Source organism: Bombyx mandarina, chromosome 23 (genome assembly GCF_030267445.1).
Source record: "Bombyx mandarina strain Sakado chromosome 23, ASM3026744v2".
NCBI classification, from domain to species: domain Eukaryota; kingdom Metazoa; phylum Arthropoda; class Insecta; order Lepidoptera; family Bombycidae; genus Bombyx; species Bombyx mandarina.
The window spans coordinates 17,788,572-17,811,116 of NC_143229.1; the positions used below are offsets into that span (position 1 = coordinate 17,788,572).

The following is a 22,545-nucleotide window of genomic DNA, read 5'->3' on the forward strand; positions in this document are numbered from 1 at the left end:
CGAGTTTCTTAACGTTCTCGATAGCGTAAGAGTTAAGCCAATTTTGTATGCAGTTGGAACAGCGCCCCTAGCGGCAAACGTACGCAAACGATGCCATTCCATACAAATATGAGCACACAGGTCGTAGTGACTCTAACGTTAAAATGTCAACGTCAATTGTACGAAATGTCAGAATTGGTAGAATGGTAATTGAAGGGAGTCTGTCTTATATGGGGGAGGAGTTGAGATAGTCCTGCTGAGAGTAGTAAGTTACATTTCGATTTTAATTTATCTTTTTTTTTTATTGCCCTTGTAGGCAAACGAGCATACGGCCCACCTGATGGTGAGTGGTTACCGTCGCCCATGGACTTCAGCAATGCCAGGGGCAGAGCCAAGCCACTGCCTACCGCTAAAACCGCTATTTATTCTATGTATGTATTTTCTTTAATAATGTATTATTAATAGTATACATCTGTCCAGAATTTCGGGTAATTAAACGGTTGTCTGGAAGAAATCGCTTTTAGCGATAAGACCGCCTATTCTACAAACGTATCTGCTTGTTGACTGTTTTCTAATGTTAATTATGTTTTGGTGTGCAATAAAATATGTTCTCTCTCTTTCTCTCTCTCTCTCTCAAATTATCTTTTAAATTACACCGCTCGCTACGATTCTTCTTCTTCTTCTTCTTCTTATCAGCACATCACTACGATTACGCTGCCCTAATTTTAAATATTATAAACCTCACTATTCACACATAGTGTGCTTTTTAATAATAAATTGCGGGTTAAATCTGTAAAAGGTTTGATTTATCAAAGCAAATTAAACAGAAAGAGTTTGAGATGTTAATATGGCGTCACGGAAAGCAATTCAAAACGCAAGTATAATTTTATAAAAGTTCCGCTCAACGGATGGATTGGGTCATTTGATTTTCGTATTTATTTTATGATTGAAGGATTACTGGTGGTCCAGAGGCCTTTTCAGTCCCACCATGACAGGTGCGCGAGCACGGCTCAGCCAGCAGGGGTGGGATTTGCTATCAGCCTCGAGCGCTTCGAACAAACAATTCAAAAGCACCTGCTTCGCAAATGAACCTATTACCGGATCGGAATCGCGACCCGCTGAGAAGATCCGGTGAAAAACTCAGCGGGTTAGTGTAGGTTAGGCTGCACGTCGAACTCTTTGCCGAGTTCGACGAGTACCTACGGCTATTCTCGAATTTCCATAAAAGTTCTACTTTAAAAAATTTCCAATTTGCATCGACGAGTAAGTGATATCGTTTTTTGTTGAACTACACTGACGATTAAAGTTTTTGACATTCGTATTTCTAATCCCAATAAAATGTAACCTCTCTAAGTTTTTTACGATTTTGACATGTGTCATAATGACATTAGTGAGATTTTTTTTTTAATATCGTCGGCAATATTGAGATGTTATTTAGATCAAAAAACAATATTAACCAAATCATTGTATGCATATTTGCATATGAATAAGCAACGTAATCTTTGTTTTTTTTAAGTAACATTATTAAGCGAGTTATTGATTTTGATTATTTAGGAATTAAAATATTTATTAAGTTTTATAAGTAAGTATTGCCAGATCATAAAGACAGGTATTTCGAATGAATTAATTCAATCAAATGCGATATCCGTCATCAGGTATCACTGCGAGTTCGAATGTGGGAATCATTGGATGACCTAATCAGCTTCTTGGACGATGATCTTGAAGAGTGCCTCTTTACGCAATTCAGTCGATGTGACGGAAAGTTAGGTTACTAAAGAACACTTGTTTGTTTTAATTAATGTTTTAACAGCTTCTACTATGTTTTTAATTAGTCTGCCTATAAATTGACTGAAAATTTGATCTTCAATCATTGATGTATGTGTTTATAATTAATTCAAGTTCAGGCATAAAGATGGCATAAAGGTTTGAAAAAGAACATGTCATAGCGCTTGAAAAACACCGTAGAGGAGAGCTCATTCCATAGCCAGATGGTAGATGGCAAAAAAGATCTCTGGAAACGCAATGTGGATGACCGCATTTAGGTTACCAGCGAATAATGGTAGGGGAAAAATCTGATAGTTGAAGAAGTGGATCTTCGACCACATCGATGGAAGTACTGAATGACTTTGGCAATATGAGAGACGATTTCTAGAATCTTCTTTTTTCTTTTAACGTTTCAAGTTATTGATGCAATAATCGTAACAATAGAACCCTTTTCAATTGATTTAAAAGTTAAATTCATTTATTTAATATTCCATTTCGAAAAGGTAAATGAATCAGAATAATTATTAAAAAAAGAATACATACGAACAATAGAAAAATACAGTAAAAAATTAAGTTTTAAAAATACCCACTATCGTTGATTTCAATATATTATCATCATATTCAATATTTATATATTATATTTTCTGCAACTACTTATTAAATTTAATTCTGAACATTCTATTCTAACAACGCTACTGTAAGATTTGCTATTAAAATATATATAAATATTGTATTACTAATTGTCTATAAATATCTTTATAAATGTATACAATAAGATTTTTTCTAAAGTTCGTTTTCAAAAAAAAAACATCGATTCTACGTCTTTTTTTTTTCTTTTTCAATAAGCAATATTTTTTAACATTTAACAACAAGCATAATAAATACTATGTTATATTAAAATGTATCCATAATATGTTTTGTAACAATCCTTTAACAAATGGTCATCGCATACAACTTAGGTTAATTAACATCGGATTAAAATAAAAAACAATTTCCAAACGAATTCCGACTCAAAATTATTGTTTAAGTTACGTAATATTTTTCTTTTTCATTTTCTTCCACATATTACATTTCTTTTTACAAAACCGCGCCTAAAATTGACCGTCCTTTTTTTCAATCTTAACATTAAAATTTAGAATTTTTCAATACATATTATAAGCAATAAGTGTTTTTAACAAAGATTGTTTTTGACACAGATTTTTGTTGTGCTGTAATAATGTAAATTACTTTATCATTTGGCAGTTTGATCTCTTTAAAATTTCGACAATGCTCCAAATTGCTAGATGCAGTGCTGGATTAAGCAAGCGCGGGGCCCGTAGCAGGTTACTAAATTATACTAATAATAATGTAGACTGTTAATCTTACAAATAAATATATAATTTTAACAACTAAAATCAAGCCCTCTCAATTCTGCTACACATCCACACTGTGTCGGGTAAGAGTGCTTGCATACGTCAGACTTTTTGTAGAGCTGATTGAAATTCTACACGTTTATACAAACAACTTTTTCTTAATAAGTCACTCAAAAAATTAAGCTCGGGCAGAGATGAGTGGGTTTAAATATGCGGGGCCCCCGTTCGCGCGGGGCCCGTAGCAATTGCTACTCATGCTACATCGTTAATCCGGCACTGCACCAATGTGAATTTGTTTAATCCAATTAGAGTTTTTAAATAAATGAAAATCTACAACTTTTGTACGATACGAACTCGACTTTTGTTAATATTCACTACGTTTAACAATATTATTAAGATATATTTATTATTTAATTAACTAACAATGTTTCGTTCAAAACTTCCCAACGTCAATTCAACTTTTACATATTATCATAATATATAAACAACGTTAACATTTGCATAAAGATTTTGTGACAATATATGAAAAATTTCATTATGCATTTTTTTTTTAAATAAATGTATTTCAAAATTCGAACACTTTAAGCGTTGAAATGAAGAAAAAAAAAATCGGAATGAAAAAAAAAGGGTTGATTCTATCATATGTTTTGAAGAAGGCAATGAAATTTTTCACAATTGTTACGTTTTTTTTTTATGTTCAAGTTTTTAGTTTCCAAGATTACGTTTAATAGCTTAGAAGCAGTAACGTTCGAGATATCAGAGAACAGTCAAGTTCGAGATAATGGCGTGCGCGTTCCAAACTGAATGCAGAAACTCAACACAGTACATAAATATTAAAGCAAATTTTATGATTTACATTTATTTATATAAACAAACAAAAAAAATATATGTAACTTTTTTTCTAATTCAAATAATATTAATTTAAGTATATATCTCACAAAAAAGAAACAAAATTTGTACACGCCGCGAAAGACAGATCCGAAAGAGATATTTTTCGTTTTTTTTTTTTTTTTTTTATTTGTTTTTTGGTTATTCGCTTTTTTGTAACATTTAACCGTTCAGTCTTATGACGTGTAGCAAGTTGGGGGTCGCTTCGTGGTTTATTCGGGCTTGAGGCGATGCCATTGCACAATCGTCTGTCTTGGTTTCGTTATCATGTCCTGCCAGTGCTTCGTCTCTGTCGCGCCCGAGCCGTTCTTGCCTGTAACCGATAACCATTACCCTCGGTGATGCTGACGTCGATCGAACGACGTATCAGCATTCCGTCAGCAATGCCAAAGGCCAGTCCGACGCTCCCTTCTGAGGGATCTCGTCAATTTTTTTTAATGCCTAAATGGGTGGACTAAATCACAGTCCACTTGGTGTTAAGTAGTTACCGGAGCCCATAGAGGTCCTACCACCAGTAAAACCAGTTGGTTATAAATAGTATGTATATCCGGTGGTGCAGTGAGCATTGCCGCTAATGGATATGGGTACAGCACATCTCATCAGCATCATCACAGTGGAGGCATCTGGCAAAGCCAGAGGCTACTTCCCCTATGGTGGAGGATGTATCATCTATGTTTGTACAGTGACTGTGCCTTAAAGGTAGGCGGGTTGGAAGGTAGGTAGGTGAATCGGTCTATGTAGTTTTAAGCTTGCCTGTATCCCACTAAACACTAGACGAGAATGTTGTTGGCTAATAACGAGCTCATTTTTTGTTTTTATATATTTATTGCTCTTGTAGGCAGACTAGCATACAGCCCACCTGATGGTGAGTGGATACCGTCGCCCACGGACTTCAGCAATGCCAGGAGTAGAGTCAAGCCGTTGCCCACCCCAGCCTCTTCATCTCAATTGATCCATTGTTTTTACTTTTACCGGTTTTTAATCGTTTAAGAGTTTCATAATTATTTAAAATTAACAAACCTGCCAGCAATATCCGCCCGATCAACTCGTTGCGGCCGATGTTGTCGAAGTCCATAACTTGGACGTCCAGCGAACATTCCCTGATCTTCTCCCAGGGCACGTTGAATGAGAACGAGTCGTTGAAGACCGGATTTAGGGTGCACTTGAAGACGGCCGTCTTGCGTTTTTCGATGCGCTTGTCGCCAAACTGCAGCCAGACCTTGACGTAGGGATCTGGGGGGCGAAATGTTAGTTATGGGTTATAAGAATTCAAAATAATTTTTGACAGCGAATGAAAGGTCTGTTGAACAAAAAGATAATCGACATAGCGACTTGTATTTGGGACGAAAATAGACGTGTGTACGTACTAACGGTATACCCAGTGAGTTTCTCGGCAGATCGTCTCAGTGGGTCACCATTCTGATCGGGTGGTAGATTCTGCGAAGCACTGTTCTTGCTAGGGCTAGGGTTGGCAAATTCTCTCTAGTCGGGCCTAGAGTTCATGTACCTGACCGCGAGAAGCTGGATACCAGCGAATCATCATCATAGTCGGTTATTCTTGGCAGAGCGGTCGTTGTCATGTGGAAACATTGCCAACAGTTCTCCATAGTTCGCGAACTGAGGCTTGACGCACAAATAGGTACGGGAAAAAAACTAAGGGCAACCACCGAATTATTCATCATAGTTCGTGATTTCATTTAGTCCGAATCTCACATTTGTCTTAAATCAATCAATAAATTCAAATGCAGATTTCGTTGTTACACTAAAATCATTAAAATAAAATAATACCTACTTAATTTGCGCACGCACGAATTGCTATAATTACAATGGACAAAATTCTTTGTAAAAAGTTAAGATGCTTTTCTTCTGTCTAGTCTATCTCGTAAATAAAAAGGGTCATTGCCAGTTCACGTTAACTGAAGTAAAAACTGATATAACATCGTTGCCGATTTGAAACTCAACAGAACGTAAATGATACTCGTAAAACGATAGTAAAAACGGAAATATATATTTTAGGGTTGATCTCGCGAGGAAAATCAATTCGATATTAAGATTGAAAAAGAATATTTGGTACGTGTCAATATCATTGCTTGTGAAACGATTTTTTCTTCCTGGTCGAGCCCGTCGCTCGAGTCGCTCAAGGGTTCGGCGAGTAAATTAACCCACGGATGCAGCCCACTGAGTTTCTCGCCGGATCTTCTCAGTGGGTAGCGTTTCCGATCCGGTGGTAGATTCTGCGAAGCACGGCTCTTGCTAGGGCCAGTGTTAGCAACACTCCGGCTTGAGCCCCGTGAGCTCAACTACAAGTTAGGGCGAAGCTGAAATAGCCTCTCAAGGCTATATAATCAGCATAGATAGAAGGAAAACATTTTTTTTTTTCTATCTACTAAGAGTTGGTAGCCTAAGGGGCTATTTCTAGTTATGCTCAGAAAGGGTGTTGCTTAATGATTTCAAGATAGATTTCCAATAGCTACAAAAAAAAAAAACAATTTACGATTTCGTCTTTGCTCTCCTATTTTAAAATTGTCTCTCGTAAAATTGTTTCACTGGCTCCCTCAACTGAGCTTAAAGAGCGAGCGACATTAATATTGCCACCATCCTATGATATCGTTTCGAAGAATATCGATTGAATATTGACTTTCCAAAGAGGAAAATATTTTTATTGCACCATAAATTAAATAGCTTTACAAATATATATTGCATTATAAATGGAACGACGCGACCTGCATGATACAGGAGTTCAAAGATTCAACTATATTAAAAAGCCCTGGTGGTAGGACCTTTACTGGTGGTAGAAGCTCTTGTGAGTCCGCACGGGTACCACCACCTGCGTATTTCTACCATGAAGCAGTAATGCGTTTCAGTTGGAAGGGTGGAGCAGACGTTGTAACTATACTGACATCTTAGAACTTATATCTCAAGGTGGGTGGCGCATTTACGTAGTAGATGTCTATGGGCTCCAGTAACCACTTAACACTGGGCTCGTCCACTCATCTAAGCAAAAAAATAATAATATAAAAAATGCAGGTTGACTTCGTCTGTCTTGAACGTAGAAATTTAGACGATATTGTTATGCACAATAAAGCGGCACTTCTATTCTCCGCTCATGCTTATTGAAGGTGCCATACCTTACTGAACATTACCTACATCATGTCGAATTCCCGATTAATCGAAAAGTAGAAAGAACAAGAATGAAAATTTTGAGAGATTAAAGAAAAAAGAAGATGAAAGAATTTTGAAAGAAAGAAAAGGCTTTCAACTTTGAAGGTCTCTTCTTTCTTTAAAAAATCACTTGCATTTCAAAATGCACTCGCATAGCATGTTTGCTTGGCGGTACACGGATAATAGACGTCGCGGGAGGGCGTGGGGAGTCATTGTAAATCTTAAGCCCCACAGAACTGAAACGTCTTGCCCTAATGAAAATTTCAGTAATTTATTATGCGGGATTATGACGCAAAAAAAAAAAACACAACCCTCATTTATTTTTGTTTTGGAATTTACAATTCATAATCCGACACCCGATCTCTCTGGTGTTACCCGAAGAACGAACCAGCCGTAACTCAACAAGGACCGTTACAAGAAACGGTTAATTGGATCCTCGGAGATGATTCTGAATCTTGATTTATATGATGCTGTGAAAAATGGGGTGGCTTAACGATTATAAATGTTGAGACGGAATTACGCGGATAGTTCTCTGTGGGCAGTGTCAGAAATCAGGCTGTATTATTATTATTATTTTTTAAGCTATTGTATAGCTTTTATCGCGGGCCTTGAGCGCGGCGATCGAATCATGAAATTCCGTAACGAAAAAAACCTTACACCCCCCACTCCGCCTACCATGTAGCTCGCGTTCAACACATTCACACGTTGCGCTTGTGTAGTGTTTGTGAATAAGCGCGTGGCGTGACGTCACACTGCGCATCATGCGCATCATGAAAAGTCTGTTCATCTCTCTCTCGCGCGGTCTAGCTTACGAGTGTGAAGGGGATAGTTAAGGTTTTGCTTTTATTAATGTTTAATATAGCGTGGTCTTGTTTTATTATTGTTTTAATATTAAATTATCATTGTCTAATTATAATTGCATAAGTTGATAAAAAATGTTATGCAATAGCTTTACCGCGGCAGTTCCCGAGTGCCACACGTTTTTTTTTTTTTATTGCTTACCCTTCAGACCGAAACGCATTACTGCTTCACGGCAGAAATAGACAGGGCGGTGGTATCTACCCACGCCGACTCAAAAGAGGTCCTACCACCAGTATTATGTCTATATATGAGCGACTTTTCTTCAGTATACATAGAGAATTGTATGTACGAGGACATAACGGTTTTTCGTTACGTGACGTTTTCTATCAGTCATTGCTTCTCGCAATAGTTAAGGAACTATCGCCCGCTCCCCAAAAAATACTCATTCTGTACTCAACCTGATTTCCCGTTAATGTCCTTCGCCTTCAAATTCCTGGCCTTCAGGAGTGTCAAGGTCAGCACGCTGTTACTCGGATGGTAACAGAGCGAAGTGAGAAGCTCCCCGCACTTGTCCTTCGCTGGAGGCTTCAGAGCTTTCCAGAACGAAGGTTTTTCGCTTAAGTCCACCTGGAAAGTTACGGAATTGTCTTCTTATGATAACAATCACGAATTATATTTCATATCGCATACCATTAGTCTATTTTTTATTCCGATTTGTAGGGTGAAATAGTCGTTGCATACTATATTGCTACGCCGGTAAGAGTAACGCCATCTATCGCCGAATAGTCGAACGAATATCGAAGGACCTAGAACGCTCGAGAAGTACAACGCCATCTATTGTCAGATAGCGGGAACTACTACTAGAGATGTGTGGAATATTCTCGACAATTCTAGGGATGAGGAATCGGCTATAAAAGCGTTGTAGAGATGGCACGCATTTAGTCAATAATCGGAACTACTCGAAGCGAAACAGCGAACGGATCACCTGAAGCGAAGCGGAACAAGCGAATTGAGAGTTTTAAAGTTTTTGTTGAGTGTTTTAAAGTTTTATTGAGTGTTTTAAGTGTTCTAAGTGTTGAATACAGTTTTAAGTTGTACTTTGGTGAAATTTTATTTATCCCGAACCCCAGCGCGTAACAATATTTTAGGCCTAATGAGCCGTGAGTTCGCCAAATCTTCTGTACTATTCAAAAATAGACCAAAAGACGAACTCTATTTAATCGACATCGGTTCAATGGCGCCTGTAGCGGAGTAGAGTTCATCCATACTACCTGGAGCCACTGCGGTCATCCACAGTGCGTTTCTAAAGATCTTTTTTGCCACGTACCATCCGGCTATGGAATGAGCTCCCCTCCACGGTGTTTCCCGAGCGCTATGACATGTCCTTCTTCAAACGAGGCTTGTGGAGAGTATTAAGCGGTAGGCAGCGGCTTGGTTCTGCCTCTGGCATTACTGAAGTCCATGGGCGACGGTAACCACTCACCATCAGGTGGGCCGTATGCCCATCTGCCTACAAAGCGAGTAAAAAAAAGAAAAAAGCAATTTCTGTTCACAAATTGACACAAATACGAATTATGTTAATGTTATATTTGCTTAAATCTGCATAAAGAAGGAGGGTCTTCTGATTCCTTGAAACATCAATAAGTTATTATGGTAACGAAATTCGCGCCATTGTGTTCTCGAGTTTCTGATATTTATATGAAATATCTTATTTATGTTGCGGATAGGTCAAAGTTTTGATTGTTCGCTTCCAACGAGGGCGAAAAGGGCTGGAGATAAATTGAATGTGAGGTTAGAAGGCCCGACATTGTTGTCTGGCGGGTGTAACCTTCACTATTTATTATTATAAAATATTATTATAAAAAGTGGGTACGCGAGCAAAGATAATTTATTACAAATAACTCGATCGTACAATCAATTGTTTTAAGACTCAAAGTAAAATAATAATTATAATTAACGTTTCTTTAATGTTTAATAATTATTATTAATCTTTGACATTCCATCGCATAGATAATACACATAAGCTAGTTATAGGTAAGCAACTCAAGCACTCAACAAAAATGTTTACGGGCGTCGGCCACTAGATGGCTTCGCTTCGATTAGTTTCTCACAGATCCTGCAGATGGCAGTAACATTACCTATCCTATATTTTATTTTTAATGAAGGATTTTGTAAATTTTTAGAAATGACAAATTGATAATATCTAATCTCTTTGTCTATAGCAAATAAAGACTTGTATGATTTATAATTTTTTTATTTTCTGTGCTTAGCTATACAATAATTAAATGCCTTCATTTTAACAACTTATAAATTTAGGGGCATCCGCTACAAGATGTCGCTAGTTTCCGTACAAAAATATATTTGTCTTAAAGTATCGCAGTTTCAGGGTCCTACTCCACCGAACACGCATTGGAGGACGCGATACCGCCCGATCACACGTGAGCTTTATGTCGTTATGTACACTAGCGCTCGGGGTTGTGTCAACAATGGAAACATGTCAGCCGTCAACTGTCATCGCTAAGGCTGTTGCCACACTAACAGAATTCATTTTACAAATATATAATCGAGTAAGGTTTAAAAAGACAAGGCCTTAGTTAGTTGGATTGGAGGAATCGCTGGTGGGTCAAAGGTCTTCCAACTCCCGCGTGTGAAACTAATCTAACAGTTAAAGAGCAGCTGCTTCGCGAGTGCGTGAGCATGGGGACCTTTATTGTGACTGGTGCTACCTTTAGAATCAGAAGCATCCAACAGGATAGGACAGGGTCGAGTAGATTCATCAGGACGAGAACAAATGCTCTATAATCCCTATCACCAAATATTCTTGAGAAAAACTTCAATTGAGTTTCGTATTCCAATCCGGTGGTACAGTAATCAGTTCTAACCGTTACACTTTTTTTTTATTGCTTAGGTGGGTGGACGAGCTCAGAGCCCACTTGGTGTTAAGTGGTTACTGGAGCCCATAGACATCTACAACACGCCACCCAGCTTGAGATATAAGTTCTAAGGTCTCAGTATAGTTACAACGGCTGCCCCACCTTTCAAACCAAAGCGCATTATTGCTTCACGGCAGAAATGGGGGGGGGGGTGGTACCTACCCGTGCGGACTCACAACAGGTTCTACCACCAGTAAAATAATAGGAGATCAAGGCGCGATTTACCTGGCACAACGGCAAGAAAACCTCGCCAATGGAGTCATCTCTTGAGAAGCGGTCGTAATCAAACACGTGAAGATGCAGGACCTAGAAATTAGCACGTGCTGTAATCTTACAATTAATAGTATTGATCTACGTGTTTCCTTTCTTCGTTATGGTGTTTGTCAGCTACCAGAACCTGTAGATATTACAGCATGGAAACGGCTAGCCAACTCAGAATATTTATATATCTATGTTTAGTCCACAGACCTCAACTGCTGGACAAAGGTCTCACCCAAGGATCGCATCTCATCATGCATCCAGCGGATTCCCGCGACCCTCAACAGATCGGTAGTTCTCCTTGTTGGAAATCTACCCACGTTACATCTTCTGGTCGCCACTCAATATCACTTTTCGGCCCCAGCAACCATCTGTTCCAATGTGCCTTGCCCGCTGCCACTTCAAAGTTGCAATCTTTTGGACTATGTCGGTTACCATAGGTTTCCTGCGAATCTTCTCCGACGAGAAACTCAGTGGGCTGTGTCTATGGGTCAATTTACTCGTCGAGCCCTTTGTCGCAAGCCACGGGTCCGGGGAGGACGGTGACCGGTGCTTGAGGTACCTAAAAGCACCGTTATTGGATCGGGAGGATCCGTAATGACGTGCTTAGGGCGACGTCGACTGTTTATCACACCGGTCCACAGGATCGGGTATGATCGAACATAAAGATTGATTTGTGATTGTCAAATTTACCCGGCTCTGAAGCTTCTGTATTGGGAAGCCTTCGAAATAAAAGGTTTCATTCCACCTCGGGTTGAGAGTGCGTCTCTTTATCTTCGTCTCCAAGCGGTGTTTCTTATCCGGGAGCAGGGTGACCCTGACGTAGGGATCCGAAGTGCCGCTCAGATCCTTGGCTGGTAGCTCCTTGCCCTGGCGCAGACGTAATTAAGATTAAAGATTAGCATGAGCACGGTATCTTTATATTATATACTAGTGGTCCCGCAGTAGTCGAAATTCGACTATAATTAATTGAATTTCTAAGCTTGAATATTATTATGGTTACATTGTCAAAGATTATACTTCTATAATCACATATTTCGCCAAGACTACACTATAAATAATATTAAAGATAAACAATATTAACCACAGTCAATCAATTTGACCACAGTTTTTGACAAACTAAAGTTTGACAATAAACAAAGGATATATAATATAAATATGTGTGTGTGTCAAATTCATGGCAGTGTGTATAATGTTTTCTTTATTGATTTAATTTATCTTTATGCATTATTTAAAAATTATATTAGCATTGTGCACTCCTTCTCTATATTCTCTATAAGCGTGGGAAATTTCATATTCCCCCGTCCGCGCAATTTTCGTAAAAAGGGGTATAAAGTTTTTGCTTCACGTAGTAATATATTGGTATATTTCTTCTGTGCGTGTGTTTGTCGCTGAACTAAACGGCTGGATCGATTTTAATGAAATTTTCTGTGTGCCTTCAGGTGGATTCGAGAATGGTTTAGATTTACAAATCAGCCCGACAGATGGCGCTGCAGTCGGTATCGAGGTTATTTATCTTTTATAGAAATAATTTATATGGCAAAACAACATTTGCCGGGCCAGCTAGTATATGTATATTTCAATCTATGGCTATTTCAAATTAATTATACAGTAAGTAGAAGTTGATGAAAATTGAATTTAAAGATTATATTACGTTCAGTCATAGCATAAATAAACCGTGTAATAATTGCCATAAATAGTCTTAAGAGTTTTTTATCTTTGCTCTTAAGCTACATAGCCAAGATTAATTGCACGCATCTTATCACTTTAATTGAAGACATTTGGAAGAAAATTGGCACATAGATAGACCATTTTCTCGATTAGCACATGGGATCCTTTTTTCTCTTGTGTTAATGTGTTATCTTGGGACAACAGGTTGACTAACTTTATTTTAACGAAACTTTAGTTCCGGACTACGGCAATAGATGGCACAACCTTAACCATAGATCGCACTAAAAAAATCCGCATAATGCCTTCCCGCGGGATAGTAGTGTAATTTTAATGCTATTTCAATTGGATTTTAACTTAGCAGAATACATAATCCGTTGATTGGATTTGGAAAAAAAATAATCTTGGAAGAGACATTTAATGAAATGCGTACTTAACAAATGTTCACGATTGACTTCCACGGTGAAGGAATAACATCGTGTAATAAAAATCAAACTCGCAAAATTATAATTTGCGTAATTACTGATGGTAGGACCTCTTGTGAGTCCGCACGGGTAGGTACCACCGCCCCGCCTATTTCTGTCGTGAAGCAGTAATGCGTTTCGGTTTGAAGGGTGGGGCAGCCGTTGTGACTATACTGAGACCTCTAAACTATATTTCAAGGTGTGTGGCACATTTACGCTGTAGATGTCTATGGGCTCCAGTAACCACTTAACACCAGGTGGGCTGTGAGCTCGTTCACACATTTAAGCAATAAAAAAAAAAGACACTTCTCGCACGGGCAAAGCCGCAGGCAGAAGTTATTAACTAATACCGTGATTACCCGCAACTTATTTGAACGTAAAACCGTCTTAAATTTTCTAATCCGGTGTAATAATGGTACTCTTGGATTCTCTGTCGTAATACGCTTACCACAAACAAACACATATGGCATTAAAGTGGCAAAAGTAAAAAACCACGTCCATTATACCGCCTGATAAAATAAAAATCTCAAAATACTTTCATGTACATAATTATTAAACAAGTCATTTTACCAATCTCACGACGTGCCGACAAAATGAAAATTTCTGTACAACTTCCAAGCCCTCCCTTCCATAATGAATAAGAGGCAACTCATGAATATTTAATAAATGTTATTTATGATTTTGCAAAACATTTTCCAATTCAACTGTCATCGGAAAGATTCTTGACGCCTGACTAGGTACCAGAATTAAAACGAAATGTTTTTGAAGTGATAATTTCTTATGGGAGGGTAAATCACTTCGTTACGTAACGCGTTACGTTACCAGTCTGTCTGCCGTCCCTTTCTCTCGCGCATACGACAGCGGCACTGAGAACGCGTGTAGCTCCTAACTACATATTTATATCTTTTTCAATTTATATTACAATTTTCATTACATTATCATATTCATATAGACTAGTGATTACCCCGGTAGTCGAAATTCGACTATAGCTACCTAATTGAAATTATAAGTTTGTACACTATTATGATTCTATTGTTAAAGACTAATATGATTCTATTTACTTCTATAATCACAGATTACGCCAAGACTACACTATAGACAAATATGTATTAATGAAGACAAACAATATTTTAATCTATTCTCAATTTGAAATGAGGAAACTTTGTTAATAAACAAATAGCATGCATGCGTGTGTGTGTGTGTGTGGAATACATGGTAGTGTGTACATGGTAGTTTTTTTATTGATTTAATGTAATTTTTTATGCATAATTTAAAAAAAAAATTAATATCCTGCACTCCTTCGCTATATTCTCTATAAGTGTGGTAAATTTCATACTCCTCCGTCCGCGCGATTTTCGTAAAAAGGGTTACAAAGTTTTTGCTCTACGTATTAATTTAAAGATAAAATTTAGGTAATAACCTAAGCTTTTCTCAAGTTACCTAAATAATTTCAATATTAAATAGTTCAACTTAGATTAGTGTAAGTTATCGCTTCTGTCGGGCGTCCCCAGACGCACAATTTTTTTTTAGATATAGGTAAAAGGTATTTATTTTAGCCCGGGTGAATCATCATCGCATTCGGAATTAAAACTGGAACCAGAGATTGTTTTTCGACCGGACCGGAATTTTTCTCTTCCATTCTCTTCTATCAGCCGTCATCTCAACACTCATTCCTCTCTCTCTCATAGCGTCATTTACACACTCCATCCATGTCTTCTTCGTTCGACCTCTTCCCCCTCTACCTTACACTACCATTTCCATACATCTCCTAGTCACATGCATCTTCTCTCTACGCATCACACGTCCACACCACGCTAACCGTCCGCTCTTTAATTTGTTGATTACCGGGGCTACTTTCACACTTCCACTTACCAAAACAAACATTATTTACACAAAACATGATCATAATTCATTTAGAGCTCAGATACTTTTCGGAGGCGCTGTTTATTATTCGTTTTGCGTGCTCAAAAAATTAACAATACACTTTTTTATGTTTATCATTTAACACGTTTGGAAGAGTGTTTGCTGTGAGAATTTGACGTTCTATGTTTTTGTGTACGATGTACTTAAGACTAAATGATTTGGAGATAAAGCCTTGTTCGGACTAGGCGAGTATTTTAGTCGAGTACCGAGTAATTTAGTGGCTAAACTACTTGCTACTGCACAGAAATCGTTCGCATTACGGTCCAGTAGAGTGCACAAGTGAGTGGTGTTTTGCAAGATGAACAGGCTGCAACGCAATAGAGCGAATAAACTGATTAAGCTAATCGTAACGGCTATTTTAGAAGAGGTGGATGAGGAAATTTCTGTGATTAAGAAAAATAAGTTATGGGTACGAAAATGGATTGATAGAAGAGATAAATTAGGAGATACTAAATGTCTTCTGAAGGAATTAGCATTGGAAGAGATTCCAAAGAATACTTCGATAGTTTGAGAATGTCCGAAAGTTGTGTGAATTTTCTGTTAATGAAAATACACAATCAAATTCAGCGCAAAGATACCCATTTGAGAAGTGCCACTAATGAACTCAACTCATCAACAGGTTCGGACTTGTTTAGTCAGTGAGCCAGTGAGCAAGGACGCGTGGTGGGAGGCGCTACTCGCCCGAAAAAATAGAACAAAATGGATTGACTTGACTAAATTATTTACTAACCTAATCGACTAAATTTTTGGTGTTCAGACACATTTAGCTACTAAATTACTCGGTAATCGACTAAAATACTCGCCTAGTCCGAACAAAGCTTAACGCGGCGACATTGATTTCCTTGCTCGAGCAAAAGCTCTGCGAAAGTTCAGGCACTCTGATCTGACACGATTCGACTTAAATCGACTCAATATTCATGTTTTGTTGTGTTGCTTGTGTAAACAACAATGTTTTGTATGATTGTGTGATAAATGAATTTATTGATATAAAATAAAGTATGTATGTATTGTTGTGTAGTGTATTTAAAATATTATAAATCAAATAAATAAATTTCGGTAGGCAGCGGCTTGGCTCTGCCCCTGGCATTGCTGAACACATATGTGTCATCCACTTTTTTTATTTATTGTCCTTGTAGGCAGGCGAGCATACGGCCCACCTGATGGTGAGTGGTTACCGTCGCCCATGGACTTCAGCAACGCCAGGGGCAGAGCCAAGCCGCTGCCTACCGCAAGCCTACATATTTTTCGACATACCTGTATAATCTTCAAGATCAGGGTAGTGTTTTGGAAGTCGTACTCCAACGAGAAGTGGATCTGCCCGACGTTCTCTGACGGCTCCGAATTGTCAATGTACATGTCCACCAGCGAAATGGATCGATTCTGAAGGAACGCCATCTGTTAGCAAATTGTGTACACTTTAAAAGAGTCTTGGCGGAGGCATTGCGAACGAAAGCGTTACCCGTGAATCGCGGTTAAGCCTAATTCTGCTTACGTATGTATCCCATTAGGTATTACAATCACACAATACTGTGCCGTGATAGCGCTATTCACCTAAATTAAGAGATCATTTGATATATCGTTACTTGAGTTTCGGGCCAAAAAATGTGTATTAACGTAAATTTAAGAAAAAAAGGTTTTTGTTCTTTTTTCTGTTAGATTGTGTTTTCTTTTGTTGTCGAAAAGTAATTGTTTCGGGCTTAAAATAATACACAAATTAATGTATTTTTTTATACAATCGTTTCATATTATAAGCATTATTGTTTATCGAGTTATTGTTACGAGTAGATCGCCATCATTGCGACTGTCATATAATTGTGATTGTGCATAATTAGGAATTCATTAAGTACAATGTAAAAAACGTGGTAAAAAATCGATAAATAATAATATTTTTAATAGATCAATAAACCCCGTCCTAAGTTTAACATGAAAATAACGTACTTGGCGGCTAGTGTGATGTTTGCGATACACATTTTCCAACCACAGCTCTTCGGCTAATTTAGCACCGTCACAAAACTCAAGCGAATTTGTGTTTTGATGTGTAAGCGAAAAGGCTGAATTTTGATATCAACACACACCAACACGTGAATGATATGAAATCTTATTAAGACTAAGTGGTACTTCCTTAGTGGTATATTTTTTATAAACCTTACCTTTGACAAAATTTATGAAATGATACGTTATTCAATAGGAATTCTTAGTTTGAAATTCCTATTCCGATTGCAGTGTTCCAAAATCGAATTATTCTTCCATTAAATATCTATTTATATTTGTAGCAGTTTTAAATTTATATTCGTTTAATATATTATATTACACTTTTTGTCATGTATCTATAACAGAAACAAGCTTCTGTTATCAGCACGCAAAAGCTGACGAGACTAGGATTTCCTTGTTTGAAATTTATCCCGATTGCAATGGTGTTTCGTATTTTGATGTTTCTTTTTGTACTTTAATTTATTTTTGTGTGTTATTATGGCTATTTATTTACATGCGGGAAAAGTAATTTTAGGGTACGGTATAAATCTAGATCTAAACTATTGTACGTGATCTAAGTGTTCTGTGATTTGAAAAAGAAAAGTATTGTAGTATTTCAGCTGTCTGTTAGCTGAATTGTTAATACTAAAAATTTTACAAGATTTAATAATGTTTTTTTGAACATATCTAAACTAATGCATTGCAATTATGCTATTCATGTCTAGAATAAGTTTCGTCTACTTTAAAAAATATAATTTATAATTATAAATTATTGATGTAAAAAAATATGTAATGTTTTTGATTCTAATTTATTTGTGTAAAACAAAAAAATCACTACTGATTCACTAACTATGTATATTGTCTTTTTGTGTGAACTATAAATAGGGTCAAAACTTTTTTCAGTGAATGCATATACCTTTGGTATATATAAAATTTGACTTGAAAATATTTCTATTAACTACGTGCTTTAAAAAAAAAATTATTTACACGTTGTTGGTATACTTTGTTGTTAAATAAAAAAAATATATAACTATATTAATAAAATTACGACACATAAATATATGAAAATTAGTAATTATATTATTTTTAAGTTCGATATTATATCTTACAATATTTAAATTTTTAGTTTAACGATTTTTTATTAAATAAATAATACAAATCATAGGACCAACGACGGATGAATTAAAAGAAACATTTTGATAGATAGAAAATTCGTAATAAATAAATAAAGGCGTAAATAATTGAATAGAAATGTAAATGTCGTAGGTAAATAGAAAAGTCCCTTCCTATGACACGTCGCCATGGATATATGGGGATATGACCCAAGGAGGGTTAATGTGAGAGAGGTGGCAGGTCATGAAACTCCTGTCGTATCCTGTCGTAATGTGGAGTAAGGCAAGAGTAAGAAGAATCATGTTGTTCTTATTTTTACTAAATTTGAAGCAAACGTTTTCGAGATTAATACCAGAACGCGGGTGGAGGGAATTTGCGTCGACTTGTCATATTTAAAATTATGTTCGGTTCTTATGTATCATAGAAAAATGATCCGCCATTATGATGAATATTTATATAACCTATATATAAGTTTTAGGGACCAAATAGAACCGCTTTTTCGGTTCGGAAGTTGAGACTTGATTCCAGCAATGGCAAATTTAAGATTTTATTTTTAATCCGTTTTGATGACGATGATAAAATCCACTTCACGGTAAATGTGTGTACACTCATTAATACCTTGAAACACTCGTTACAATGCTTCGAGACTTATTCATTAATATGGTTATTATTAATCTACAAGCCAGAGATTAAACAAAAATACATTTTTTTTCTGATTTAAATTTGCATTATAAAATTTATCAATTTTATGTAAAGATAATATTTAAAAACAAATTAAACAGCTTAAATTCCATTTATATATCTCTGGTGTCGAAGTGAAAATTTATCGTTGCTCCTGTAATAAAGTAGGTGAAATAGGTAGTAAAAAGGCCCATAGTCAATAAACCTTAAAAAAATATCAAGAAATATAAATAAAAAAAATAAAAACTAGATTTCAATCAACGGAAATTTTCAGTAAAGAAATAATAAAGAATTTCGTATCTGGATTTTGAAGTTTATTTTTATTGTTTTAAAAATGTTTTTAATTAAGTTGATTTATTTCAAAATGTCTATTTCTATTGTATTTTTCAAGCGATGCATAAACTAATAGGTGGATTGTCTACAATCTAAATGCTTCGCTCGGTGAAGTCATGGTTTACAAAAAATATATAATATTACATTATTATTCACAAATTAACGAATTATTCATAAGTAGGTTAGTTTATATTTTTAATATAACGGAACAACCTTAAGGGTAATCGATTTTAAACGGGACTTACAAATCTGAGACATCGATTGGAAAATAGATGAAAAAGTGAAATTTTATATATTTTTAATATTGAATATTCATTAATTCAAAGGCAAAATGGGCGGCTTGTTTTAGTAAAGCGTGAACTATTGACAACTCCCATACCATACTAACAACTAAGTCTAAGCTTCACTTCTATGTTCGCAAATTAAAACAAAAAAAAAGCTTTGAATTAGCCTCGTTGAAAACTAAACGCTAAATCTATAAATTTAAAGTGCACATTCACAAAGCAGTATTGCGTCCAGGCGTATTTTGTCACTAAAACTTTAAAATAGCAAGACTTTATTTTGTTCAGATACAACCTCCTCTACCTACCATATTAGAAGGAAGCATGGAAAAAGAATCCATAGTTAAAATACGTTCACGAACCAAAACCAAAAAAAAACACACACATTCAAACAGGGACAGTTCAATTCGAAATACGAATTTACGGGAATTTCAAACGTTAAACAGGTTTTTTTTTCAATTCAAACTAGGAACGCACGAATTGGTTGAACGATTATTGAAGTTTCAAAAAATATATACAAAGTAATTTTAAAAGACTATTTTTCTTGTACGTTTCGCCTCTAATGGTCACCGTCGTGTACTGTTCATTGCACAATGTTTAAATTGACATTAACGTCAATGCCTCTATTTATTTTACGTGATGCTTCCATTTAATAACATTAAACCAACGCGGATTAGTTCAAGATCAAAAAGACAGATTAAATTAGGAATTGTTTTCGCGGAGACTGGTATAATAATATATGTTCTCTTAAATAACTAATTAAAAATATCGAAAGGTAATCTTTATGTTCTTTCGTTATCTATATGATTTGAGAGATGAGTTAAGCCAATTTAATGATTTCATATTGGATAGCACATCGTGGATATGACCTCTTGTGAATCCGCACGGGTAGGTACCATCGCCCCGCCCATTTCTGCCGTGAAGCAGTAATGCGTTTCGGTTTGAAGGGTGGGACAGCCGTTGTAACTATACTTGAGACCTTGGAACTTATATCTCAAGATGGGTGGCGCATTTACGTTGTAGATGTCTATGGGCTCCAATAACCACTTAATACCAGGTGGGCTGTGAGCTCGTCCACCCATCTAAGCATTAAAAAAAATAGTAGTCTAATTCATTGATTTTTTTATGCATTTTGCAGTGAATAACCAGGTTCCACTCGTATCGAATAAAATATTCATTGATACAACATGATTCGACTACTTGTTTTATTTGTTTTTATTTATGATTTTTCTAAAATATTCACTATTTCTTTGTTATTTCAATTTTGTTTCTAGATTCTGGTAGTCATTTATCAAGCACAGGGTGCACCCACGCGCAGAAGACGCGGGAAATACAGCTTTGTTTACGACCCAAAAAACACGTTTTGGCGGGAACACAATGACATGTGGTATCGTGAATTCTGCAAATATATTTATTTGTTTATTGAGACTAAAACGTTTATTAACGCTCATTTGACTATAAATTCAATAAATCAACGTAATTTCATATTCTATTCATTTAATTTTTCATAGTACGTGTTTAATCGTTTTTCAATAATAATTGAAGACTTAAAAACTAGTATGACAGTAACGGCGCCAAAAGATTACGATTGCCATACTAAAAAATAAAAAAAAGATATTTTAATAAAAAAACAATGTTACTCAACAAACACATTACGATTTAATTTACAATACTTTTATGGTTTAATATCGCATTATTTATTGTCATTATATTATTTCGGACGTTTCAACTACAGATTTCCTATTAGCACTGTTAAGTATCCCACAAAATTCAAATAATCATTTTAATTATTGAAGTGAAACTTGTTTATATCGACGTAAGGAGGAAAAAACGTATGTAATGTTTTTCGGTTACGCGCCATCTTAATTTCTTCCGTTACGCGCCATGTTTATTTTATTTCTATTTAGTTTGTTATCAAATTCAACAATTCCTGAATCGCGGTGACAAGATGTTATACAGTTGATAGACGTTCTCGTATTTCACTCCTACCGTGTGTGACTTGCACACACACACACACACACACACACACATTTTTTTAAATGATAATATCTACTATAAATCTAATCTAAAGCGAAAACCAACATTTTAATAATGGTCCCCGCGAACTCACCTCGATCAATACAATTCAAACGGTTATAATATAGTATAGGTACTTACATACATATCTACATAAATATCTCTCGTATGTGACAGCTGTGAGTTCTGACAGTTCATAAGGACAACGAGAGCAACCCAGAACTAAATTAGGCAACCCTGTGAATTATTTATCACCTCTTATCTCGGCGGGCGACACCCGAACATAAGGGCCCTCAAAACCTACTCTTCACTGTGGAAGGCTTGCGGAGAGTACTTAACGGTAGGCAGCGGCTTGGCTCTGCTCCTGATATTGCTGATGTCCATGAGCGACGGTAACCACTTACCGTCAGGTGGGCCGTATGCTCGTCTACCTAAATGGCAATACAAAAAAAAGAAGAACCATCTTAACTTAGTTTGTGACTTTACTTGTGTACCAAGTTTTTAGCTGTGTCGAAGAATCCCTGATGAAAAACTACTAAAGGATTTTCAAGGAATGGACAGTAGCGCTTCTCGAGCCGGCATTTACTGGTAGTAGGGTCAATCGTGAGCCCGCACGAGGAGGCTATCACCGTTATGTCCATGTATGGTTTGAATGACGGAGCATCCATAACATAATCCAAACTTCAATTTGTCTAAAAATGGGAGTGACATTCATATCACAAGCTCACCTACCTAAGCAACATGACCCGTATGACGGATCATACGCTAACGTAAAATGATTAGGCACATATGACGTCACGTGCTATTATCTGTGGGCGTGACGTCAAGAAAGCGTAACGCGTTCCGCTGCAACCACATTCACAGCGCGTCCAATCGAATCTACGAAAAAAATGCAAGCTATACCGTCGTTATAAATGACTAGCTTTTGCCCCCGACTCCGTCCGCGTGAAATAGTTAC

The 22,545-nt window shown here is 36.5% G+C and overlaps 1 protein-coding gene across 6 annotated transcripts in view; it reads right to left on the minus strand.

Moving 5' to 3' along the window:
• Positions 1-2,592: 2,592 nt before the first annotated feature.
• Syt7 (Synaptotagmin 7) overlaps positions 2,593-22,545 on the minus strand; it is a 224,920-nt gene continuing 204,967 nt past the window's right edge. For all 6 annotated transcript variants that reach the window (XM_089737281.1, XM_028175819.2, XM_089737280.1 and 3 more), the window contains 6 exons: positions 16,447-16,587; positions 11,831-12,007; positions 11,105-11,185; positions 8,405-8,573; positions 5,004-5,216; positions 2,593-4,296 (listed from right to left, as the gene is read on the minus strand). In XM_089737281.1, the coding sequence (XP_089593407.1) occupies positions 4,196-4,296; positions 5,004-5,216; positions 8,405-8,573; positions 11,105-11,185; positions 11,831-12,007; positions 16,447-16,587 (882 nt within the window). In that variant the 3' untranslated portion in view covers positions 2,593-4,195. The remainder of the gene's footprint in view (positions 4,297-5,003; positions 5,217-8,404; positions 8,574-11,104; positions 11,186-11,830; positions 12,008-16,446; positions 16,588-22,545) is intronic.